Here is a 23,406-nt window from a genome sequence, read left to right as displayed (position 1 = left end):
TAAATCACACTTATTTTTTGGTGCTCCAGTCAGCTACATAGCTGTCATCCTCCACTCCAGAAGTGGCTGCACTTCACGCTGGGGTGCAGTTTGTAAAGCATTTTTGGACACTTTGGAATGAAAGACACTATGTAAAAGTAAGATTATTATTCCACCAATAGCTATTCAGACTCAGAACTTAGGCAGAGATTTTCAAAATTGGGCACTCAAAATTTGAATCAATCAAAGCCACTGGGAACACCGAACCTTGGAAAATCAGGGCACTTATTTAAGTGCTTTAGTATGGAATAAGGTATCTAATTTCGTACCCAAATTACAGTCTTTTGGATTTGGGCTTTTTCATGCTCGCATTTTTCAGCCTTGATTGCTTGTTGAAGACTAAACCCACCCATTTATTTTCATTGTAACTGTTATTGCACAGGTGGTGAAAGCTTTTGTTGTCCTGGCTCCTGATTTTCTATCACATGACCCAGAAAAATTAGCTCTGGAGCTGCAGGAGCATGTGAAAAAGGTTACTGCTCCCTACAAGTATCCCAGAAAGGCAAGTAACTACCCCCCGCTAAATAAAAGGGGCATATTCTAAGCACGGCTTTCCTAAGTGTTTTGGAAATCAAGCCATGTTTATGACAAAGTACACCAATTCCTTTACAGTCTATTAAAAGCATTGTCTGTATCATGCTCTGAATGCAGTTCATTATGATGGAGTCACTCAATAGAAGTGGTGTGCGCACCCACACTCACTCACGTCCTGAACTGGGCAATGCTGTAAGGATTGAGAAGAAATGGAACCCATCACTCACTACCAAAACATGATCTGGTAACTCCCTCCCGCAGCCTTCTCCCTACCCACAGCTTTAGCCCACTTAACACCAACCTGTTCAGGATCATAGTAAAAACCTCTTCTGCACTGCCCCACGCACAAGGGTGAGTAAGGGGTTCACAGTCAAGCTCAAAGCTGTACCAAGAGTACTGACTCCCAGTCCCCTGTCCGAACCACTAGGCAGCAGTTTATTTTGCACATATTTGGGGGTTTTTGTTCTTCCCAGGGACTCACAAGGAGCTATGTCCCCAAATCAGAAAGGACCTGCCCTAAATGTGCTAAATTTTTTCCCACACAGGTGGAATTTGTTCAAGAGCTGCCAAAAACAGTTGCTGGGAAAATCCAAAGGAAGGTATTAAGGAACAAAGAGTGGGGAAGAGCGTAGCGTCATGTGGACAGTCGAGAGCAAAGTTTCTTTCACTTCCACCGTCATATGTCTCATGTTTTCACTTTTCTCTATTGGTCCGGTGGTCTAATATTGTGAACAAAGAGCATTAGCAGCATGGATGGGACTATTAACTACAAAAAGAAGACAAGATAAACTTGCTTATAGAGTGCATAATCATTCCCACAGAATTTTAAAATAGAGATAATTTATTAGGACCAGGAGCTCTCATTGGTTTAAAAGGCTTTGAATCAGGCCATTTAGGAAAAGAGTGGATATGACTAACAAAAGAGAAGGAGGATGCTGGAATGCAAAGGGAAGATATGAGAATTTGGGAATCTATAGGGGAGGATGGGATGGGAAACAACTTTCTTATCCCAGGAAAATTTTCAAGATTTCAAAAAATTTCCCCATCCCAAATCAAGACAAAAATTCAAAATATCAAAAATTTTCACAGACAATCCTAATTTTTTTTTTGTCCAGGTCAGTGGAAACATTTTGTTTCAACATTTTTGAAATGTTTCATTTTAATTTTGACTTTTTTTTTACCATAATTAATTTAAATTTCAAAATTAGAAGTCATTTAGAATAAAAAAATTGATTTTTTTATTTCAAAAATGTCCCATTTTTACCATTTCAAAACCTTTTTTTCCCCAATATTTTTTTTTCCTAAACAAGAAATTTGTCAGAACTAACAGTTTTGGTGAATCAGCATTTTCCAATGACTAGCACTACTTGTGGGTATTATCAGCTGGAAGAATTAGATTTTGGAAGCTTTCTATCCCTGCTGTTTTTATTTCTCTTGTTGAGCTCATTAGATAATTAACTCTTTAAAATGGGGAAAGAAGGGAAGAGACAAAGTGCTCTGGGTTAGGGGACAAATCACACCTACTTTACCAATGTAAATGATTACAAGATAACTATTACTGCACAGGAGATAAATATCAAATTGCCTTCTCTGTTATACATTATGCACTGTTTGCATCTCTTCAGTAAACGAGAACTGTAAAAATAAAGATGGCCTCGGACTAAACACTGTTGATTAAGAGGGTTTGTGTCCAGGGTACGTGTATCCAAATAAAAGCTAATATGTACAGTGCTGCTTCTGGGGGGGACACATACCCAGACAGCTGAAAGAACCAGTGGAGAAGGTTTCCCTCTTGCAGCTTTTTGAGTGTTCCCGTGTCCAGCCTGTCACTTTACCACAGCGAACAGGTCAGTAGAATGTGTTGGTTTGCCTGTGTCCTCAACTTCATTAGAAAAAAATGAACTGATTTATACAATACTTCAAAGGACCCAACACTACTGGGTGAGATTTTTCTTTTTCTCATATTTAATTTCTTGAATTCATTTTCTGCTGTAACTGACTGGAGAAAGGGTCAGAATCTGCTGTAATTTCTCTTATGGAGAAAGTGTCTGAGATTTTTGCTTACTTGGGAAATCCCAATTTGGAAAAGTTTTCCCCTAACATTTTTAAAAGAATAAGACAAGTGCTTCTTAGGATCTTCTGTTTTCTTTAGTAGTTTGTGTGTAGTTTTCACCATCACAACACACTGTTGAAGAAAATTTAAAAATCAATATATGGAGTGAGAACCAGTCAAAAACCAGAAAAATAACTAGGAAAACATTCAAAATTTTGAAATTGGTTCTGTTTTTTAGGGGTAAAAATGAACCCATTTTTCATCTTCTGTGAAATTTTCCATGATATTTTTGATTGAAATCATCATTGAAACTGTTGAAGAAATTTTTCATTTATTCAAAACCGTCAATTTTTTACTGCAAACTGGGTCTTCATTAAATTAATTTTTCTTAAATAGAAAATTTCAATAATTCCATTATGGGTAGAAATTGGGGGGGGGGGGGGTTGGGGAGAAGGGAGTGAGTCCACTTTTCATCAGTAAAACTTAGTTTGAAAAATTTCAACCAGATCTGTGGATAAGGGATACTTACAATTGCAAATGTTGGGTTCAATTTAAATCCTTCATCTTATAACGTATACATCCAAATGCTGAAGTGGACTGTAGTGATTTCTGATCTCTCTGCATTATCCTGTTCCCTACAAAGCAGGCCCTGCTGCAATCTGAATTGATATTTGGTGGTTCAATCATTTCTGAGCAAGACTGTCCTTATCAATGGTTGCTAAAGGGCCCAATCCTCTTTCTCAAAGAAACAAATCCTGCTCCTTTCTGAGTGTAGTTCTATTGATTTCAATGGAACTGTTCTCACAAATGAGGTATGATTTAGTCCTATTCATTATAGAAAAAAGGAAACAAATCAAAACAATTGCTCACTTTTTAGAGCTCAGTGCTATCGTTCTTGCTCACTGGTCTCAGTGGGAGTATTGCCCAAGTAAAGAATACGGGATCAGGGCCTCAGGGTCTCTTCAGCAATATCATTTTAAACACAGTTAGTTACAGTTTGTCTATTGACAGCTCTTCAAATCAATTGGGTCTGAAAAGTGGGATTCGGGGGGGAGGGTCAAACAACTGGGGAAAGTCAATATCCAAGTTTATAATAATGAGAAGCTAGGTACCACCTTAACTATGTAGTGCCCATCTTTAAAAAAGGGAAGAAGGAGGATCCGGGGAACTATAGGCCAGTCAGCCTCACCTTAGTCCCTGGAAAAATCATGGAATCACTGAAGCACTTAGAGGAGAGGAAAGTGATCAGGAACAGTCAGCATGGATTCACCAAGGGCAAGTCATGGACTGACTAACCTAATTGCCCTTCTGTGATGAGATAACTGGCTCTGTGGATGAGGGGAAAGCAGTGGATGTGTTATTCCTTGACTTTAGCAAAGCTTTTGATACGGTCTCCCACAGTATTCTTGCCAGCAAGTTAAAGAAATATGGGCTTGGTGAATGGACTATAAGGTGGATAGAAAGCTGGCTATATCGTCGGGCTCAATGGGTAGTGATCAATGGCTCCATGTCTAGTTGGCAGCCAGTATCAAGCGGAGTGCCCCAAGGATCAGTCCTGGGGCCGGTTTTGTTCAATATCTTCATTAATGATCTGGAGAATGGTGTGGATTGCACCCTCAGCAAGTTTGCAGATGACACCAAACTGGGAGGAGTGGTAGATACACTGGAGGGTAGAGATAGGATCGAGAGGGACCTAGACAAATTAGAGGATTGGGCCAAAAGAAATCTGATGAGGTTCAAAAAGGATAAGTGCAGAGTCCTGCACTTAGGACGGAAGAATACCATGCACTGCTACAGACTAAGGACCGAATGGCTAGGTAGCAGTTCTGCAGAAAAGGACTTAGGGGTTACAGTGGATGAGAAGCTGGATATGAGTCAACAGTGTGCCCTTGTTGCCAAGAAGGCTAACGGCATTTTGGGCTGTATAAGTAGGGGCATTGCCAGCAGATTGAGGGACGTGATCATTCCCCTCTATTCGACATTGGTGAGGCCTCATCCGGAATACTGTGTCCAGTTTTGGGCCCCACAGTTCAAGAAGGATGTGGAAAAATTGGAAAGAGTCCAGCAGAGGGCAACAAAAATGATTACGGGGCTGGAGCACATGACTTATGAGGAGAGGCTGAGGGAACTGGGATTGTTTAGTCTGCAGAAAAGAAGAATGAGGGGGGATTTGATAGCTGCTTTCAACTACCTGAAGGAGGGCTCCAAAGAGGATGGATCTAGACTGTTCTCAGTGGTAGCAGATGACAGAACAAGGAGTAATGGTCTCAAGTTGCAGTGGGGGAGGTTTAGGTTGGATGTTAGGAAAAACTTTTTCACTAGGAGGGTGGTGAAGCACTGGAATGGGGTACCTAGGGAGGTGGTGGAATCTTCTTCCTTAGAGGTTTTGAAGGTCAGGCTTGACAAAGCCCTGGCTGGGATGATTTAGTTGGGGATTGGTCCTGCTTTGAGCAGGGGATTAGACTAGATGACCTCCTGAGGTCCCTTCCAACCCTGATATTCTATGATTCTATGACCCTAATAGCATCATTATCCGGTCACTGGGTCAGGTATATAAACCAGATTGATCATGTCATACTTTTAATTAGCAGGAATTAGACTCGGTAAACAATACGACTGACTCTATTAATTTTAAGTTAGTTTAACAAAAAATAAGGTCTAACTTAATACTCTTAAATAGTAATCAGTGAACGATTTAACTTAAGCAGTGAAATATTTGTAACATGGTAACAAATTTTGCTTTGGGTTTTTATTTAACTTTATATGCCATCAAGATACAAGAACAGCATAAAACTTACTAGTAAGGTAGCTTTATCTAGACGTAATGCAGAATCTACTATAGCTGTCTGTAGTCTCAGGAATGTTTCCAACTTGAGAAGAGTAAGGTAAAAATACAACTTTCAGTGTACCAAGAGATCTAAAATTTAGTAATCCTAGTGCTAAGCATTATTCATAAAGCAAAAAGTGTCAGGAATAAACACAGCAAAAATATCTCTAGGCCAATTAACCATCACACAAAGAAAATGTATCTATATTTTTTTCTGGGTATTTCCTGCACTAATACTTCCTGATGATGATGATGATTATTGTATTCGTCTGGGGCCTCCCAGCGTTACTGTAATACAGTCAGGACTGGAGCCCCACTGTGCTAGGTTTTGTGCAAATACAAAGTAAAAAATGATCCCCTCCATGAAGAATTCCCAATAACTAGCATTTTTTTATTGTGAATGATACAAATACCTCTTACTAGGCTTCACTGCCTCCACAGGGGTCATTAAATCTCACAGGATGAATGTCAATCCAGTGTCAGGCCCACAAAATTTCCTTCAATGCAGTCACCCATCACTGGAAAGATCAGTGGGTTAGAGATTCATTGAGTAACTTCTCTTGATACACCAGGTTAAATACTGGTGAAACAGCTCCTGTTGAGGAACAAGGAAAGAGTCCAGCTGTTAAATAGTTATTTTGCCTTTGGGAATAAAGGTCTGAACAAGCCCGAGATCGATTTTTCAGGGGGAGCTACAACAAATAGTGTGCAAGAAGCAAAACTGGTTCTAAAAAGAATAGATGCTGTGAAAAGGAGACAAAGCATAGGGTCTAGGAAACACACATCCGTGAGTTTTAAAAGACTTGATGAAGGAAATCAGTGAACCCTCACTAACAGTTTCATTAGGGTGAGATTCCTAAAGACTGCAAGGTTGGAAATAAAGTGCTGAAGGACTCAAGGGACAAACTAGAAACTACAAAGCAGTGAATTAAACTGCATTAATGGAGGGAACCCTTGGAAAGTATCTTGAGGGATGTGGTTGGAGAAGACCTTGTTTTGCTGAACAGTAGCTGACATGGAGTCATGCAGGAAGGGGGCCAAACTCACCTAACTTGCTGATGTGCTTTGACAATACCACTGCTATAGTAGGAGATAGTCTGAGGATAAATAGTACTAGGATAATCTATGAGTTTTTGAGAAAGTTCCACGTCAGATTAGAGAAGGAGTTAAGCTAAGGTTAGAGACAGGAGATGGAGTAAGAATGGTGCTGAATAGAAAACCAGGACAAAGGGCAAAACTCACTCAATGTGACTTCATATAGTTACACATGGAATTAACTTGATCCAGAGCATAGCTATAAATTATTTTTTTTTCTATTTAATTAATAGATTTTTAAGGCCATAAGGGACCATTAGCTCATCTTGTCTGATCTTCTGAGTAACATAGGCCATAGGATTTCACCCAGTTATTTTTGTACTGAGTCTAATAACGTATGTTTGATTAAAGCATATCTTCCAGAAACTTGAAAAGGGTTAATGAATAGAAGGGGTGGGGAGACAGAAAACAATTTTCATACCTTGGTAGGCCTTGAGGTCGCCACTGGTAAATGTTCTGACTGCAAGTTCTGCAGGCCCGGGACTGTTGTTTTATTCCATGACACATAATGCTCCAGGTACACTCACAGCACTAAGAGTATATCTGCACTGCAGGTAGGAGCAGTGTAGCCGGGGATGGCACAGGTGATAGCTCTGGCTAGCTACCCAAGTATGTACTCAGAGTGTCTGGTTTGTGAGGTTTGTACTCAGGTGGCTAGCCCAAGCTGGTGCCTGTACTCCCCCAACCTACACTGCTATTTTTAGTGTGCTAACTTGAGCAGAGCTGGTATGTGTCCATCTACCCGAGCTAGGAGCATGTGACTGTACCCTGAATGTTCACTATGTGAATACAATTTGGCAAAAGCACTGAAGCCGAGATCTCCACGTTTGTGATAATACTAAAGATCAAGAAAGAGAGAAGGCACATACATCAAGGAAGAGTGTAAATGGATTCCGAAGCATTTGGGATCATTATCGTGAGTTCAGATGGGAGATGTAGTACAATGTAAGACAAACATAGTCCTATCTTGTAGCAAAGAACCAAATTGGGGAATGTGGCCCTAATCTAGCAAAGTGTTTAAGCATGTGTTTACTTTAAGAACCTGAGTAGTCCCATTGAAGTCATAATACGCACGCTTAATGTTATGTACATGCTTATGGGCTTTGCTGGTTTGGGATCTGTGTGATGAATGAGGTAGTCTTCTAGCACATTGATCAGGGAAAGTATGTGAGGATTGTTGTGGAAACCTCTCGGAAAACATCAGCTAAGTACATGCTACACCCAGGAAAGTGAGGGAAATCAAGGTAGTTTTAGCAGATGAAGAATACAAAGTGTCACCATTCTTGGATACGGACAACAATGTGTGTTAAATGACACTGACTTCAGTAAGAATTGTGAGTGATTAGCACCTCTAAGGAGCAGAACGCTAGTCAGCCATGAAGCTGCAAATGAGATCCAAGATTAATGCTGCAGACAGCTAAGTCCTTACAGACCTGATGGTGCAAGATATAAATAAGCCAAATAAATGGATGTTTTTTCCAAATAGTGTGATCCATTTTACTGACATTCTAGTAAAAACCACAGATTGACCATGCTTATTATAGGTGATTTGTAATGATTAATTCACCAAACCAGAATTAGACCCTCTATTTTTGCTTGTTTGTCAGGCAACTTTCATGATGATGATAACTGTTGTCTTTGTCTTTTATTTTATTTCAGGATCCACGACAACTATTTTATTTATTTTCTTAAATGGTTTAAAACAACCTGATAAATCCTCTGCTACCATGAAGACTTTGCTTAAATTACAGATTCTCAAATCATTGTGGATTCCCAAATCAAGTTGCAGGCTTTTCCATAAACAGCCCAGGATTCTTGCCCCAGAGCTATTTTCACATGACAAGGCTATCAGGCAGGGTGAACAGCAAGTGCCTGAATACTTTAACTTTGCAAATGATGTGCTGGACAAATGGTCTCAGATGGAAAAGGTAAAATCTCTGTCATTGGGCAGATTAAAGATTTTATTACTTTTTTGAATAACTATTTTTGTCATTTATTTAAAAAGCAAAATCAGATTCTGAAGATAATTTGCATTTGAAATGATCATGCTTCTCGTGCTTTATCATTAGAAGGGCTTGGTTCCCTGTGCTAAATCTAGTTCACTTTTCTCCCAACAAACTCCTATTGGGACTCCTTGCATGGGTACGGCAAGAAGGTTAAACCCTTTATTTCCATAAAGTGAAATAATAAGGTCAAAGGTGCCATACAAAGTGACCTCATGTCACTGAGGGGGAAATCTTTCCCCAACCAATGCACAGCTCTCTCTCTCCAGAATACATTCTAATACTGCACAGACCATCATGAATGATCCTTTTTCTTTTAACCCCTTGTGCTGTTTTGTAGGATGGAAAGAGACTATCAAAGCCAGCCTTCTGGTGGATAAATGGAAGAGGAAATGAAGTGAGGTGGAGCTTTGAGGAGCTGGGATTCCACTCCAGAAAAGTGGCCAATGTCCTCTCTGATATATGTGGTCTGCAGAAGGGAGACAGAGTTATGCTGATTCTGCCCCGGTTACCGGAATGGTGGCTGGTGAATGTGGCTTGTATGAGAACAGGTCAGTTTCAGATTGCTGAACTTGATAGATAGCTGAAATATGTTAAAAACAGGAGTTTATTAGTTCTTTTTCATAAAGAAGGAAACTATATATATATGAATGAACTACAATACAGTTTTTGCCTACCAATATTGATCCAAATTCATTTTTGGTATAAATTGAGGAATATTTTTGGGTATGTTCCCACACAGAAAATGATCAAATTAAAAATGTCCTCTTAAAAAATAACCTTATTGCTCTTCCAGGAATCGTCCTTATTCTAGGGACATCCCAATTAACAGCTAAAGACATTTTGTATAGACTTCAGGCATCTAAGGCCAAGTGTATCATTACCAATGATATGGTGGCATCTGCAGTGGACGCAGTTGCATCTTATTGCCAGTTTCTGAAAACCAAGTTAATTGTATCCGAAGGCAGAAGAGATGGGTGGCTGAACTTTAATGAACTATACAAGTAAGTAGGCATTAGCAGTGCTACAATACTAGGATAGAAAATGAGGCTTTCTCAAATAGTCCATTGTATCCATTAGACACAGAGGCAGGCAATTAATGGAGTATTTTGCAACTGCCTTGCTGATATTTCCAAATCAGAGTTGGTTTTCTAACAGCAGTCTCTTTCCAGGTGGGTCCAATCCTATCCTTACTTAATGGGTGTTCTGTACATGAAATAAGGGCAGGAACTAGTCCTAAGTTGGTTTTGTCTAATTTGGTCAAATGTGTCTGTGGAATAATTGACCCTTGGTGCTCATGTAGACATCTCCAAATCTCTTCCTTTTGAAAACTAGACTGAAAGTCTCACTGCAGAATTTCTTGCAGTATTTCTGTGCTTCCAAATCTAGCCGGGTCAGCTAGATCACAAGAGTAACATTTCTAATCGTTGTTTGGAATTTCTGCTCCTATGTTGACCCAGAAAGTACATACAGAGTGATATTTTCTTTAAAGTTCATCCATTTTTTTAAATCTCGACATGTTTGGATTCAGTTTAGATCACATTTTAAACTTTTTTTTTCTGAATGTGTTTTTCTCCCATAGGTAACTACCTGATTTAAACCCCAATTCCTCACTTCCTTGTTAGCTTTCTGAGATCCACTGAAGTGCAAGTGATGATGTGGTATCCACATCTTCCTTCTTGATTGTCCCACCAACATATCAATTTTTGCTTCCTACATGAAGCTTCCCTGGTGTCTTCCTTCTCTTTCTCCTTTAAGAGAAATCTACCATGCTGATGTCTCACTAACTTTTCCATTGTTTAATTATATTAGCTGGATAGGATTTAATGCTGGATGAGAAATGAGGCTAGAGTAAGGCAGGCTATCTGAAATAAAGTCAGTGCTCTCATCCAGGGTGTAGTAATATCCAAAGGACACAGGAGGAGCTTCATCTGGGGTGGGAAAGAGGGCAGTTGCAACACCTAATCCACATTTGCATGTCAAAATCTCAGTAGATTGCACCTATATCCACTTTAGCCACCATTATATTCTATATTTTAAAGAGCGCAATCTGCTGATCACATCTGCGTTAAAACAAAGATTCAAGACCCAATAGTTGTCTACTTTACCAGTGGAACCACAGGTTCTCCAAAGATGGCTGAACACTCCCAGGGCAGTCTTGGTTTCAGACCTGTCATAAGTGAAAGGTAAGGACTGTGGCTCTGGTAGTTTTATAACATGGGGCTAAACTGAATGTGAAGTGGAAAGCATGAGTCTGGTTGACCAAGATAACTGAGATACACCAAAGGTCTGATTAAGAAGCATTGGGTAAGAAATATACAATGTGTGGCTTCAATCCTGCTCCCTATTGATGTCACTGGAAAAACTCCCCCTGTCTGCAGGGGAAGTGGGATCAGACCTCATCTTTCCATTTTGAATTAAGAAATGACTCCCAGCATTTCTTGAGAGGGATTCAGGTGACAACCGACAACTGGAGATAACTCTAGAAGCACAGCTCTAGAAACCATGTGCTTGGGGCTGCAGAGCATCTTGGGATTGGACAGCTGTGCAAAGGCAAACAAACTCCATGACACAGATAATCTTTGCCCCCAGCATAACCACTGAGATCCATGAATTTAAAGACTGGAATCCCCAGCCTCCTCCACAGAATCCTTAGCTTCTTCCTCTACCATCCCGCTTCTCCCGCTTCCGCCCCCCATGCAACAATGGAAGAACGCAAAGTAAATTCACCCTGATTAAATTCAGAGTCTCCACTTCCCCTGCTCTCCCATGTGGGTTATTCCTGCAAAGACAATGGGGCCCACAAGCTCATTATGAGGCAATACGCTTGTTAATGCTTAGTGTGTATACACCTAGTTAAAGTTCTTGATTTCTAGTTCCATTGTCTATTTAAAAAAAAAACAAAAAACTTTTCCATAACCACTGTTTTCTCTTCCTAACAGATACTGGCTGGATTTGACTCCTGAAGACATAATGTGGTGCTTATCAGATACAGGCTGGATTATCGCTTCGCTAGGGTCTGTTCTTGATCCATGGGTTTTCGGATCATGTGTCTTTGTCCACAGCTTTCCACAGGTTGAATCAACAACTATCCTAAATGTAAGAAAAAAGTCATCCTGTAGATTTGTTGAAGTTTCCCCATGCACAAGGTAGACCTCAAAACAGATCTTGAATTAACTGAGCAGCTCCAATTAGGTTATGCAATTGGTTATATTTGTTGAATATTTTTTTTCACTTCAGGTCAATCAAAATGTTTTGTTTAAATGTTGACCTTTTCTCAACTTCTTTTTTAAGTCAGGAAATTCATCGAATGCGACACAGGTTCAGTTTAGACAAACCAGTATTTTCGACAAAATAATGATTAGTTGAAAAAATTAGACCTATAATCCTGAGGTCATTATTTACTCTTTATTCATAGCATTCCAGAACATGAATGTAAAAAGCTTTAGTAACTAGTGGCATTTCAAGGGGGAAACCCAAAAGAGAGCCAGAATGTTGGCTCAGTTGATGTAGAGATAATATTTGACAATATCCATGATTACAGAAGATTGAAACTGGAGAAGGAGCTCCCTCTACCCTGACTAAGCTGAAGGATGAGATTGGAGGAGTGGACTTCCCCTCTGTTTTTAGCAGAGAAGGGGGAACTCTCTCCCTCACGCACTCTCCTGTGCTCCCCTAGCTAATGTAATCTTTGCTGCAGTTCACAGATAAACTTTGTTCATCTTGTTGTTTTATTTCACTAGACTCTCTCCAGATTTCCCATCACCGCTCTCTTTGGTACTCCGACTTCGTTCCGCATGCTGGTACAGCATGATCTTACCAGGTACCTCAGGAGAGAGATGACTTACTAACAATACTCACCTGAATAAATTTTAATGAAATCACAGCTCTAGGTGCTTGGCACAATATATTGAGTTTCATCAGTATAACCAGCATCTTCTGAAAAGATAGTTATGAGAAATGCATGGGTTTTGCATAGTTTCATTATGAAAGATGGAGGAAACACAGGATTTTCAACTGTTTCTCTCCAAAATGTGGGGGGTCACTCAAAGCTGACATTCTTAGCAAAGCTCAAAGGGGGTGAAGCCAAGTGGATCAAACCCAGAAACAAAGTTCTCATGAACTCATTTAGAGGGGCTCAGATTCCATGGTGATGGGTGAGCTTCTGAAAACTTAAGCAGACTGAGCTGGTGTGTCAAGCAGCAGGGTCAGAAACACTAGTTAATGCCATGACTTCAGTGCTAGGAATACAACCCTCCAAAGATGGTCCTTCCGCACATGACTTTATTTAATCATGAGGTGGCAGGACCCACGAGTAGTCTTTTTGTAGTGACCTGCTGAGTACTAGCAAAATTCTCGACCATAAATGTCAGTTACCAAAGGGTTTTGTTTTTGATACCTTAGCGATGTGTTTTTCACAGTGGCCCATTCATGTGACTGTACCTGAATATGAATGTGAGCTCGTGTAACAGGAGCCCTACCTCCCACACCAATTTTATCTTACACTTTCTTATACCCCACTGATTTGCCTTTCCTCTACAAGGCCAGATTTGTAAAGGTACTTAGGAGCTATCCCACTCACCACCGCATCTCCGAACTCTCTCCTGCCACCTCTCAGAATTTTCAGAACTGGGGTGGGTGGCAAGTATGTGCCCATCTCCCTGTTCACTGCATGGGGGCAATGTAAGCACCTATAAATGGGATGTTTAGAAAGCCAGGATAATGGGATGATGCCCTGCCTAACTAGGCATTTTGAGCATGCAAGGTGACCTTGAAAGTGATGAGAGACTGGCCAGTCCCTCTGTCTAAAATAATCACTGTACAACCATCAGTCGCCACCTTTGACTCTTGCAGCCATTACATTTTACAAGGGCATTTCCACTATCTAGTGCAATGCTGGGTAAGAGGAAAAAGTTGTACTCCTCTTCCTCAGTGCTCTCAAGACCATAGGCTGCTGAATAGGATGCACTCTGCTCCACTGGTTCCAGACCAGAGGACAAGGCAACAGATAGAGAGAATGGTGAGTCAAATCTCCCACCATGCCGTGATATGGAGCACGGACATATTAATCCATCTCCACAGCACCACCAAGTCCTGGGCAGAACCCCCCATGCTCCCATTCCAACAAGTGAGAAGACGAGGATGGGGAGGAGACTGAAATAATAAGGACCCCCCCTCAGAAGGCAGCAACTCTGACCAGCCACTGAAGGGCCATAGACAGTGAGGCCAGATCCCTGCAAAGACCACCATTCCAGGGGTACCGTTCTGAAAAAAAGAATGCCACAGCACAAGCCACTAGCACCATGTGACCTGTCACCACCAGCCCCATTTGACTCCAGCACAAGCATCATGAGCATGACATGATCTATCCTAAGCACCAACTCAACTGTCGGGGCAATGCTCTGAGAGCAGCCACCATAGTCCTGTAACTCCTGTGGCCACAGATGGGAACCAAGAAAATAACCTTGTCATTCCACCCACAGAAAATCTGCCAGTCCCTGAGAGACCTGTTAATAGACTCAAAAGCTCGCCTGTCCCACAGCACATGCCAGAGAGGTCTGGTGACCCAGTGGTTCCTGCATCACAGCATCAGAAAGGTGTACTTGACCCCCTCCATCAAGAGCAAAAGAATTCATGGAAGTCCTGGTTAACCAGAACGATGCAGTGGTTTGGGAAACTTTAGGGTGAGGATAGGAGCATGCACAAGGGCTCAAGGATATGCTGGGATATCAGGATAAAAACTACAGTTGCATGTTTAGAAACTGGGGTAAAAGAGTCCATTTCTGCCATGCATGAAAGGCAGGACAGCCAGACTGCAGCTCTGAGTACAATAGCAGAGGCAGTCATGTTAATGGCGACCCAGTGCCAGTCATTTTGTGTTCTTCCCAGAGGGGCACCATCCATCCATGCATGGACACAAACCATACTTTTGCCCATTTCCCCACTATTCCCCATGGGCTGCCACTGAAATTATTCATACAACACCAGCCACAAAGTTGTACATCCCTCCACAACCAACCACTCATCCTCCTACCTTTCCACAAGATTCCATAACCCACAGAGTGTTGTTACATCTCACGTGATTTTCCTAATCCCCCAGGTATCTATGCATGTCAGTTCTTTCCCGAGTAACCAATCCTCTGTCTTCCGTCCTTTCATCTCATACTGCTAGCCTGGTAAGTTCATTCCTGCCTGTACATACTCTTGTATGTCCACTTCAAACCTCCTTGTCTATCTGTCAGACATGGTCAGAGGCAGGTGCCAGGTTAAGTTTGATCCAAGAATGCCTAGGTATTGACTGCTTCTTTTCCCCACTACCCAGAACACACAGCTTTACAGACAGACTGTTGAGCTGAAGAAGTATGTTGTTTATTTGCTGCTTCAGTGAGTGATCTGTCCACCAAAATAGGGCACAGCACAAGATTAAATGCAAACATGCACACATTCAGGTCCTCGCCTTAACTACATTGTTACAAAGTTATTTATTATATATTTATAATCGCTTTTTCTGCCTAGCACTAAGATTAATTTGCTGATCCAGTTGTTTACCTGATCAGATTGTTGGCTCAGCTTTTTCCCTGGCTGTTCTATTTCCTTGCCAGACAAGCAGGCATCTCTTCACATGTCCCAACATCTAAAATATATGTTCTACAGATTACATCCTATGCTAGGTGAATGGACCCAGCAGCACTATAGGTGTGTCCCGGCCCAGTTTAAAAATGCCTCCTAGGCACTGTCGGGAATTCCATGTCAGCACAGGACCTGGGAGGTGGTGGATGCAGCTATGCAGATATACTTCTAGGTCAGTCTGAGTGGTCCTAGGTACGAGCCCCAGTTCTCCAGGCTATGGCCACTTGCCATGGGATAGCAGCAGTACCTAAGGATGCTGACTCTTAGGTGCCAATGAGCAGGAAAGCAGGTGCTTAGGGGGATTTAGGTGCCTAAGGGGGTAGGCAGCAACTGAGCAGTGGTTTTAAAACCACAGTGGTGACTAACTGGTGGACTTGGGCACCTATCTGCCTCTTTAGTTGCTGAAGTGCCTTTAAAAATCTGGCCCACAGCCCATTCCTTCCACTCCCTTGCCTTGCAAATTACACCAGCTGACACTCACACTGTCTGACCTACGTGTAGTTTACATCTCTTCTGAATGTGGCTGTTGCTGAGTCTCAATGGGCCAAGGCCCCAGTTGGGCAAAGCACTGTGGTCCAGACCCTCAAAGGCATTTAGGTGCACACCTAAGCAGCTGGATTAGTGCTCGCTATGCCGCTGTAGTGCTTTAGTGAAGATATTACTAAGCCGACAGGAGAACTTTTCTCCAAGAGGCACTGAGGAGAAGTTTTCCCATCGACATAGCGCTGTCTATACAGGGGGTGAGGTTGGGATAACTATGTTGCTCAGGGGTGTTGATTTTTCACACCCCTGAGCAATGTAATTATACTAATATAGGTCTATAGTGTAGACCAGGCTTAAGTCCCATTGAGAGAGTCAAGATTTAGGCACCTTAATACCTTTGAGGATCTGGGCCTGAATTGTTAATTGTAAGTGTGCAAATCATCCCATCTCTAGTCCACAAAGCCATAGGCACTAATTCTGGGGGTGCTCCAGAACTGGAGAAAAATGGTTGGTGCTTAGCACCCACCAGCAGCCCTCCCCATCCCCGATCACCGCATCCCCCTCCCCCCAGTGCCTCCCGCCTACTGCAGATCCACTGGTCCATGGTGTGCAGGAGACGCTGGAGGGAAGGGGGAGGAGTGAGGGCAGGGTGCGCTCGGGGGTGGGAGCAGAACGGGGCTGGAAGAGGCAGTGCTGGGGTGGAGTGAGGGTGGAGCAGGAGCAGGAAGAGACGGGTTGGGGACAGAGCAGGGGTGGGAAAAGGCAGGGCAGGGGCAGGGCCTTGGGGAAGGGATGGAGTGGGGATGGGGCCTGGGGCAGAGGAGACTTCCAGCCCTCCTCTCCCACCCCTGGCACAGTACAAATTCGGCGCTTCAGCACAAAGCCCTTACTTCATTTTAAGCATGCGCTTAAATCCCATTGATTTCAGTGGGACTACTGTACAAACCTTAGCTCAGGCATATATGTCCTTGCAGGACCAGGAGCTAAAGGAGCTGAAATTTCTTCCTCTGATTTCTGTACTTGAGTGAAGATAACTCTTTCAACCAAGAGCTTTCCATTATTGTTTGTTGACATTTGCAAGCCCTTTAGCTGCTGTGCTTATCACCAACAGCCACTGGAATCCAGCGACAGGCCCCTTTGCCTTCAATGGCCTTTCAGTGACTCTCTCATGATTTTTTAAATCCTTATTAAGTTACAAGTTCATGAGTCTTCAGCACTGTGTGAGTGGAGGGGAGCCACTCAACCCAGAAGTGATGGAGCAGTGGAAAAGGAAGACTGGCCTGACTATCTGTGAAATATATGGACAAACAGAAACAGTACGTTCAAATGGGTTAATAATGTGTTAATTAGTTTTAATTTCTTTTGCTTTTTTGAGTTTTATGGTTAAAAAAGCCAAAAGGAAACAATTTGTTACTTACTTGAAATGTCGAGGAAGAGTAACTTATACATTTATGTTGATTTGAAAATATGGCTTTCTTGTAGAGCTCAGGGAAAAGGTGGAGTCTTTTGTGCTGTCATTTTTCTATGAATATTTCTGAGAAAATCCTGAGTGAAGTGTTAGGGAAGAAGGAGGAGGATGGTGCTAAGATATATGACTGGGGGTCAAGATACCTGGACTCTTTTACAGGTTGTTTCACAGACTTGCTGTGTGACCTCATGCAAGTTACTCCACCGTCCCAATCTTTAAAATACTTGCTTAGCTCACAGGGACTTTGTAACCCTTAATTCATAGCAGTTTGGAATTGAAGTGGAAAATTAATGAATGTAGAATCTGACTGAATATATGTAATATTTCTGCAGAAATAATTCTCTCTTTTTACAGGCAATAGTTTGTTCTGTTTTCAAAGGGATGAAGATTAAACCCGGATCAATGGGAAAGGCAGTTCCCCTTTATGATGTTCAGGTTTGTTAATACAACGTCCTGTCTTATATCAGTTTAAGTTATTTGCTTTACTGAAGTATGTTTTTCTTCTTCTAGATCATAGATGAGAATGCTAATGTTCTGCCTCCTGGTCAAGAAGGGGAAATTGCCATCAGAATCAAACCTAAAAGGCCACTTGGTCTTTTCTCTAAATACATAGTAAGGAACTTGTTTTACCCCCATAGGAAATCCCTATAATTCCATACTAGATACAAAGACCCAGATTTTCGTCAGATTTTATGCCAACTCATCAATCTCAAGGTCATGCACTGTACTAACAGTCCTCCCAACTAAGGAGGATCTGAAGGAACTCTCTTCAAAGTAGAGATGGGATCAGGTTAAAAGAATCTAGATCCATATTTCAATCATCTCAACATTTGGAAGTGTTTGGATTCAGGATTTTGGTTCAGCACCTTTTAAAACTGGGCTCTGAAAGTCAAGCTGAAGTTCCATTTAGCTCATCCTCATCAATGACCCTGACTGCACTGAGTATTATATGTGTAGTGTGCATTATTTATGCATCTATAATGCATCTCCATGTGGATATAAATCTAAACTTTTGAGCAGGTGATGAGGACGTCTAGAAACCTGGACTTCCTTTCCTGACTGTGCCACCACCTTGCTGTGTGACCTAGATAAATAGAAATACGTAAATAAAGGGTGTGCAGAGCATGCCTCCCTATGTGTCCTGGAGAATTCAAGGAGGAATTTTGAAGCATAATGCCCCTGGGGTGTCCTCCTTTACTATATCTAATTCTGAACCTCTGTCTGAACCTTGCCCTGTCAATGAGGTGGAGTTTACAATACCCACCTTTGTACAACTCTTTGAGATTCTGTCACCAAAAGTGCTATTTAAAGACAAAGGATTATTATTTGTCTTTCATTGGTATACATGAATATGCTATACAATTCTGATCACTTTACAGTTGTGTGTAAAACAGCAGAATTTATGATTAAGCTACACTAAAGATTTTAATTGTCATTTGTGAAATGTTATCAGGATAACCCTGAAAAAACCGCTGCATCAGAACGTGGGAATTTTTTTGTCCTGGGAGACAGAGGGACTATGGATGAAGATGGATATTTCTGGTTTCTTGGAAGATCTGATGATATCATCAATTCTTCAGGGTTAGTTTGTTTTACTGACAGGTTTCAGAGTAGCAGCTGTGTTAGTCTGTATCTGCAAAAAGAACAGGAGTATTTGTGGCACCTTAGAGACTAACAAATTTGTTAGTCTCTAAGGTGCCACAAATACTCCTGTTCTTTTTGTTTTACTGGTTTTGCAAGCTTTCTGTATAGTTCTATCATAATATAACATAACATTTATAAGAGAGGAACTGGTGATGAGTTTCTTGGCAAGAAGGAAAGGGGGCTTACAAGAATTCAAAAGAATCAGACATAGTCTTCTTCTGGCAGCATGGTTCAGTGACTAGTGCATTGGACTAGGACTCAGGATAGCTGGATTCTATCCTTGGCTCTTCCACTGCCATGCTGTGTAACCTTGGTCAAGTCAGTTCCTGCCTCTGTTTCTCCTGCCACCCTTTGTCTATTTAGATTGTAAGCTCTTGGAGGCAGGGAGTTTTTGCAGCATGCATAGCACAACGTGGATCTGATTTTGGTTGGAGCCTTAGGCAATAATCAGTTCTTTCTTACCCCAGTACTGGTTAAAAGACATATTTACACCAGATCAGGATAATTAAATACCTCGTTTTCCTCTCCTAGGTATCGTATTGGACCATTTGAAGTAGAAAGTGCCTTGATAGAGCACCCGGCTGTAGTAGAGTCTGCTGCTGTCAGCAGCCCAGATCCCCTCAGAGGCGAGGTAATGAGGTTGAGAGTGATGAGGAAAATATTTCATAGAGGCAAAACAGTTTGTGATTCACTGTACAAAGTGCAGCTGTTGCACAGCATCACGTCAGTGTGAATAGTCCTTTACCAGGGTGATAAACAGAAACCTATGTGCATCCCTTTGCTCTATTTATTCATCTCCACAGTCTCTCCCCACGAGATAATTATGATTTCCCACCAATAGACCTTCCTGCTATTAAGGGCTTGTCAACACACACAAGTTATAACACTTTTTACAGTACCGGTATAGTTAGAGCAGTACAGCACCCTTTGTTTGGATGCAGTTACTGGTAGAAATGTGCTGATATCGGTACAGCTATTCCCATACTGGAGAGGGAATAAGCTCTACTGGGACAGGGCAACTTTATACTGGTATAATTGTATCCATACTAGCGGTTACATTGGAAAAAAAAATCACACCCCTCATCAGCATAGTTATACCAGGACAAAAACTGTGCGCAGACTAGGTGTAAGAGAGCCTTGAAAGCACAGTCCTGCTATTGTGGAGTGGAACTGTACGGCCTCAGTGTGAGCTGTGTGACCAGTGTATGCTCAGTGCTTCAGAGAAATCAAAGCTTCCTGAAGCTCCCACAGAGCAGTCACTGCAATCCCCCTTCCATGTGCTCCTTCCTAAGCCCGACCAGCTCTGCTGCTTAGCATGTGTGATGGGGGAAGCGAGGCCACGGCCATGCTTCCTAGCCGGCGTGACCCGCTTTGGAGACTGTGGAAGCACGAGCCAGGAGCAACCATTGTGAGAATTGCAATTGCACGTGAGCTTTGCACTGCTGTGAAGGGCAGAGGGGACAGTCCTTGCACCCCTCTTCTGGCTTACCTGCTTACACACAGGCTAGTTACAATCTGGTGCTCAGTTTTAGAGACAGATTGGCTTCTTCACACATCTCTTAACTATGTCGTGGTCTGGAAGTGATATTGCTAACTGGGAACTAAACCTAACACTATTTATAAATTGCTGATGTCAGTTTGGTACTATTGATTTTACCCTGTAGGTGGTGAAAGCTTTTGTGGTCTTGTCACCTGCCTTTTCCTCGTGTGACCTGGAAAAATTAACGCTTGAGTTGCAGGCGCATGTCAAGAAAGTTACTGCTCCATACAAATATCCCAGAAAGGCAAGTACCCAAAAGGGGTGATTTTTAACATGGGACATGTCTCCTTCTTAAATCTCTCCAGAATGAACCATTCTGGGTTTACTTAGAACTACAAAGATTCCTTCACTCATCTAAAAGAGAGAGATCAAGATTTAGGGAGACCCTTTGCTTCAGGGAAACTTTCCTAAATCTCATTTATTTTTCTCTTTCATAAGCTTTTAATAAAATTGTTTGTTAATAAATGTACCCATGTGCCTTTAAACATATTCCTGGGCCAGGTATAATGTCCTAATTAGATACTCCCCATGTTCCAAATCAGGGGTAAAATCACCCATTTCTTACTTAGCTTTTACCCACTCCTTACTCTGGAACACTCCAGTGATGTCAGTGGAAATTTCTCTGATTGAAAACTGATGAATGATTTGTCCCTTTGGCTTTGGAGTAAACATATTAGAGGCAGCCCCAGAAGTATCCAGCTTAGGTTTCTTACGAAATCCAGTGCATCTTGGGAAGCAGTATGTGCAATCAGTTAGGGCATGTCTACAGGTACAGAACTGCAGCAGCGCAGCTGTACCGATGCAGGCAGCTATGCCGCTGCAGCGCATTAGGTGAAGACGCTCTATGCTGACAGGAGAGCGCTCTCCCGTCAGCATAATAAAAACACCTCCGTGAATGGCAGAAGCTATGTCAGTGGGAGGAGCTCTCCCACCAACATAGCGCTGTGCACATGAGTGCTTATGTTGGTGTAACTTATGTCACTCAAGAGGTGGTTTATTCACACCTCTGAGTGACATAAGTTATGCCGACAAGCTGTAGTGTAGACATAGGCTAGTTAGTGCCTGATTCTGGAAACTGTCAGGCAAGTAGCCCTTACTCATGGGAGTCCTCCCATTCTTCCACATGGGGTCAGAGCCACTATTGCAAAAAAAAATCCCAAAACATCACGAGGAAGCATACTAACTTGTTTTGTGTTTTTTATTAGATGGAATTTGTCCAACAGCTACCGAAGACAATCACTGGGAAAATCAAGAGGAATGAGTTAAGGAACAAAGAATGGGGGCAAATGTAACATTGTCAGGAGTTTAACATAGCTTCTTTCACTCCGATGATGCCATGCAAGCTGTAACAGTTCTCAGGGTGCCCCGAACTGTGTTACCTTGTTCTCCCTGCACACCACTCCCCCTCATACTGCCAGCGAGAGAGAAAGACTTGCTGGTGTTTAACCAGTCTGTTAGTCACCCAAACAATCTCCTCCGGGCAATGCAAACCCTCATTTTGCTTTGCAGATTAACAATAGGTGCATCCAAGTCCCCAAACCCCCTTTCAAGTGTTCCCCTGTGATAGCCATCCTGACCAGGGATGGTGTCTAGATAATACTTAGTGCTGCCACGAGAGCAGGGGACTGGACTAGATGACCTCTAGTCTTATGATTCTATGATTCTAAGCTGCTGTTACAGAAATAGTGAACCATTTGCTAGTTGGCTGTGAGAGGTTCTTAGGGTGTCACAAAACTGTCTTTGTTATAATTGCCTTTTTTCTATTGGATTTTTCCAATATCATGAGCACCTAGATTACCTGGAAAATTGAACAGCAGAACCCACACTGAAAAATTGAATCCTATGATGAACCCAAGCTGCAAAGTTCAGATCTGGTTGCAAAACCAAACTTTCCCAAATGTGGTGTTAGTTTCAAGCATTTTATTGATAGGGGCCAGCAGCAGAGTTCTGATCTAAACCTGAACTTTCCAAAATCCATGATGTTCAGATCCAGGATTTCGCTGTGTCGCATCTATGTTCTAGAAAGTATTTGAGATCAGTGAGACAGTGTTGTTAGTACTTGTTGCCCAGTTGCAAGCTGCAGGAAAATACAGAGATGTGCTTTAGAAGTTAAAATGATTTACCTTATCCAAACTATAGACCAATACATCCAGCCATGTGAAAATGAAAAGGCCTTCTCTACTGATAACACCTCCAGAGACCACACTTTAATATACGCACAGCTGACAATGTGGTCCCTCTGATCCAGCTGATACCATGGCCATGCTTTATCAACAAGCACTACCCAATACAGAGGCAATCAACCTAGGTTTGGCTCCCCAGCCTCACTTCTAATCTTTGCCAGGAGTAGAGAAAATACTTGCATCACCTCTGCAAGTCATGAGAAAGAGGTCTGAACTGCTTGCTGTTGGACAGATGAAACCCAGTCAGGTAGAACAAACCTAGGTTCTCTGCCATTTTACCCACATGTGGCAGGACAAGCCCACCTGTGAGCTCCTTTAATGTAATAGTCATCTAGATTGTATTACGGGTCAATGAACAGACTCTGTGAATGACACACATGGCTTACTGTGTGGGATTATGTCTCCGTTAACAGCCGGCCCCATGCTCCTATAACGTTGTGTCTGGGCATATGGCCACAGTTTGTTACAGTAGCATGTGCTGTAGAGTGCTGAGTTCTAAGGATGTACCAATTCTTAACTCTTCATCACCAAGTGTTGCACTTTGCCCACTCAAGAAAGCTTAATTTTCTGGCATGTGATCTTTCACTAGCTCACAAAATGTCTTTGACAATCAGCTGTCCTCGTCCATTCACTAAACAGCAAGACATTTTTAGAGAGCGGCACCTTCTTTGGGGCTGAGAGAAAAGGTTTTACACTCAGCATCCCTAGAAGTGTGTGTCGCACCTCCCTGCAGCTGGGTTTTAATTGTGATTATAAAACAAGATTTGGAATGTGACTATTTTGAGCAATGAAAAACAACATTTATTTGCTATGAATAAACACTTGTCTATGCCAATTAAATAATTTCTGTGCTAAAGACTGCTGCAATGAATGCAAAAGAAGTTCAATAAACACAATATTTACTTTG

At 42.0% G+C, this 23,406-nt stretch overlaps 2 protein-coding genes across 6 annotated transcripts in view; both read left to right on the top strand.

The window, feature by feature from the left end:
- The window catches only part of LOC140918268 (acyl-coenzyme A synthetase ACSM4, mitochondrial), a 27,174-nt gene extending 24,936 nt beyond the window's left edge, over window positions 1–2,238 (top strand). For 3 of the 4 annotated variants that reach the window (XM_073362254.2, XM_073362258.2, XM_073362257.2), the window contains 2 exons: window positions 422–541; window positions 1,119–2,238. In XM_073362254.2, coding sequence (XP_073218355.2) covers window positions 422–541; window positions 1,119–1,205 — 207 coding nt within the window. In that variant the 3' untranslated portion in view covers window positions 1,206–2,238. Of the gene's footprint in view, window positions 1–421; window positions 542–1,118 lie in introns of those variants that run through there. The other variant, XM_073362260.2, reaches the window with a different exon arrangement.
- On the top strand, window positions 2,211–23,406 carry LOC140918266 (acyl-coenzyme A synthetase ACSM4, mitochondrial). Of its 2 annotated transcripts, none has more exons than XM_073362249.2 (14): window positions 2,211–2,420; window positions 8,208–8,476; window positions 8,892–9,102; window positions 9,348–9,555; window positions 10,594–10,737; window positions 11,494–11,650; window positions 12,295–12,374; window positions 16,857–16,980; window positions 17,487–17,567; window positions 17,643–17,744; window positions 18,586–18,713; window positions 19,308–19,407; window positions 20,441–20,560; window positions 21,522–23,406. In XM_073362249.2, the coding sequence occupies exons 2-14, from the start codon at window positions 8,276–8,278 to the stop codon at window positions 21,606–21,608; spliced, it is 1,743 nt and encodes a 580-aa protein (XP_073218350.2). In that variant the 5' UTR covers window positions 2,211–2,420; window positions 8,208–8,275; the 3' UTR covers window positions 21,609–23,406. The 2 variants fall into 2 exon arrangements, with proteins under 2 accessions (XP_073218350.2, XP_073218351.2); XM_073362250.2 differs by lacking the exon at window positions 2,211–2,420 and adding an exon at window positions 2,493–2,514.

This window comes from Lepidochelys kempii, chromosome 10 (assembly GCF_965140285.1).
Source record: "Lepidochelys kempii isolate rLepKem1 chromosome 10, rLepKem1.hap1, whole genome shotgun sequence".
NCBI lineage: Eukaryota > Metazoa > Chordata > Testudines > Cheloniidae > Lepidochelys > Lepidochelys kempii.
The sequence above is the reverse complement of the archived record's forward strand: the minus strand, read 5'-3'. Positions and strand labels throughout refer to the sequence as shown.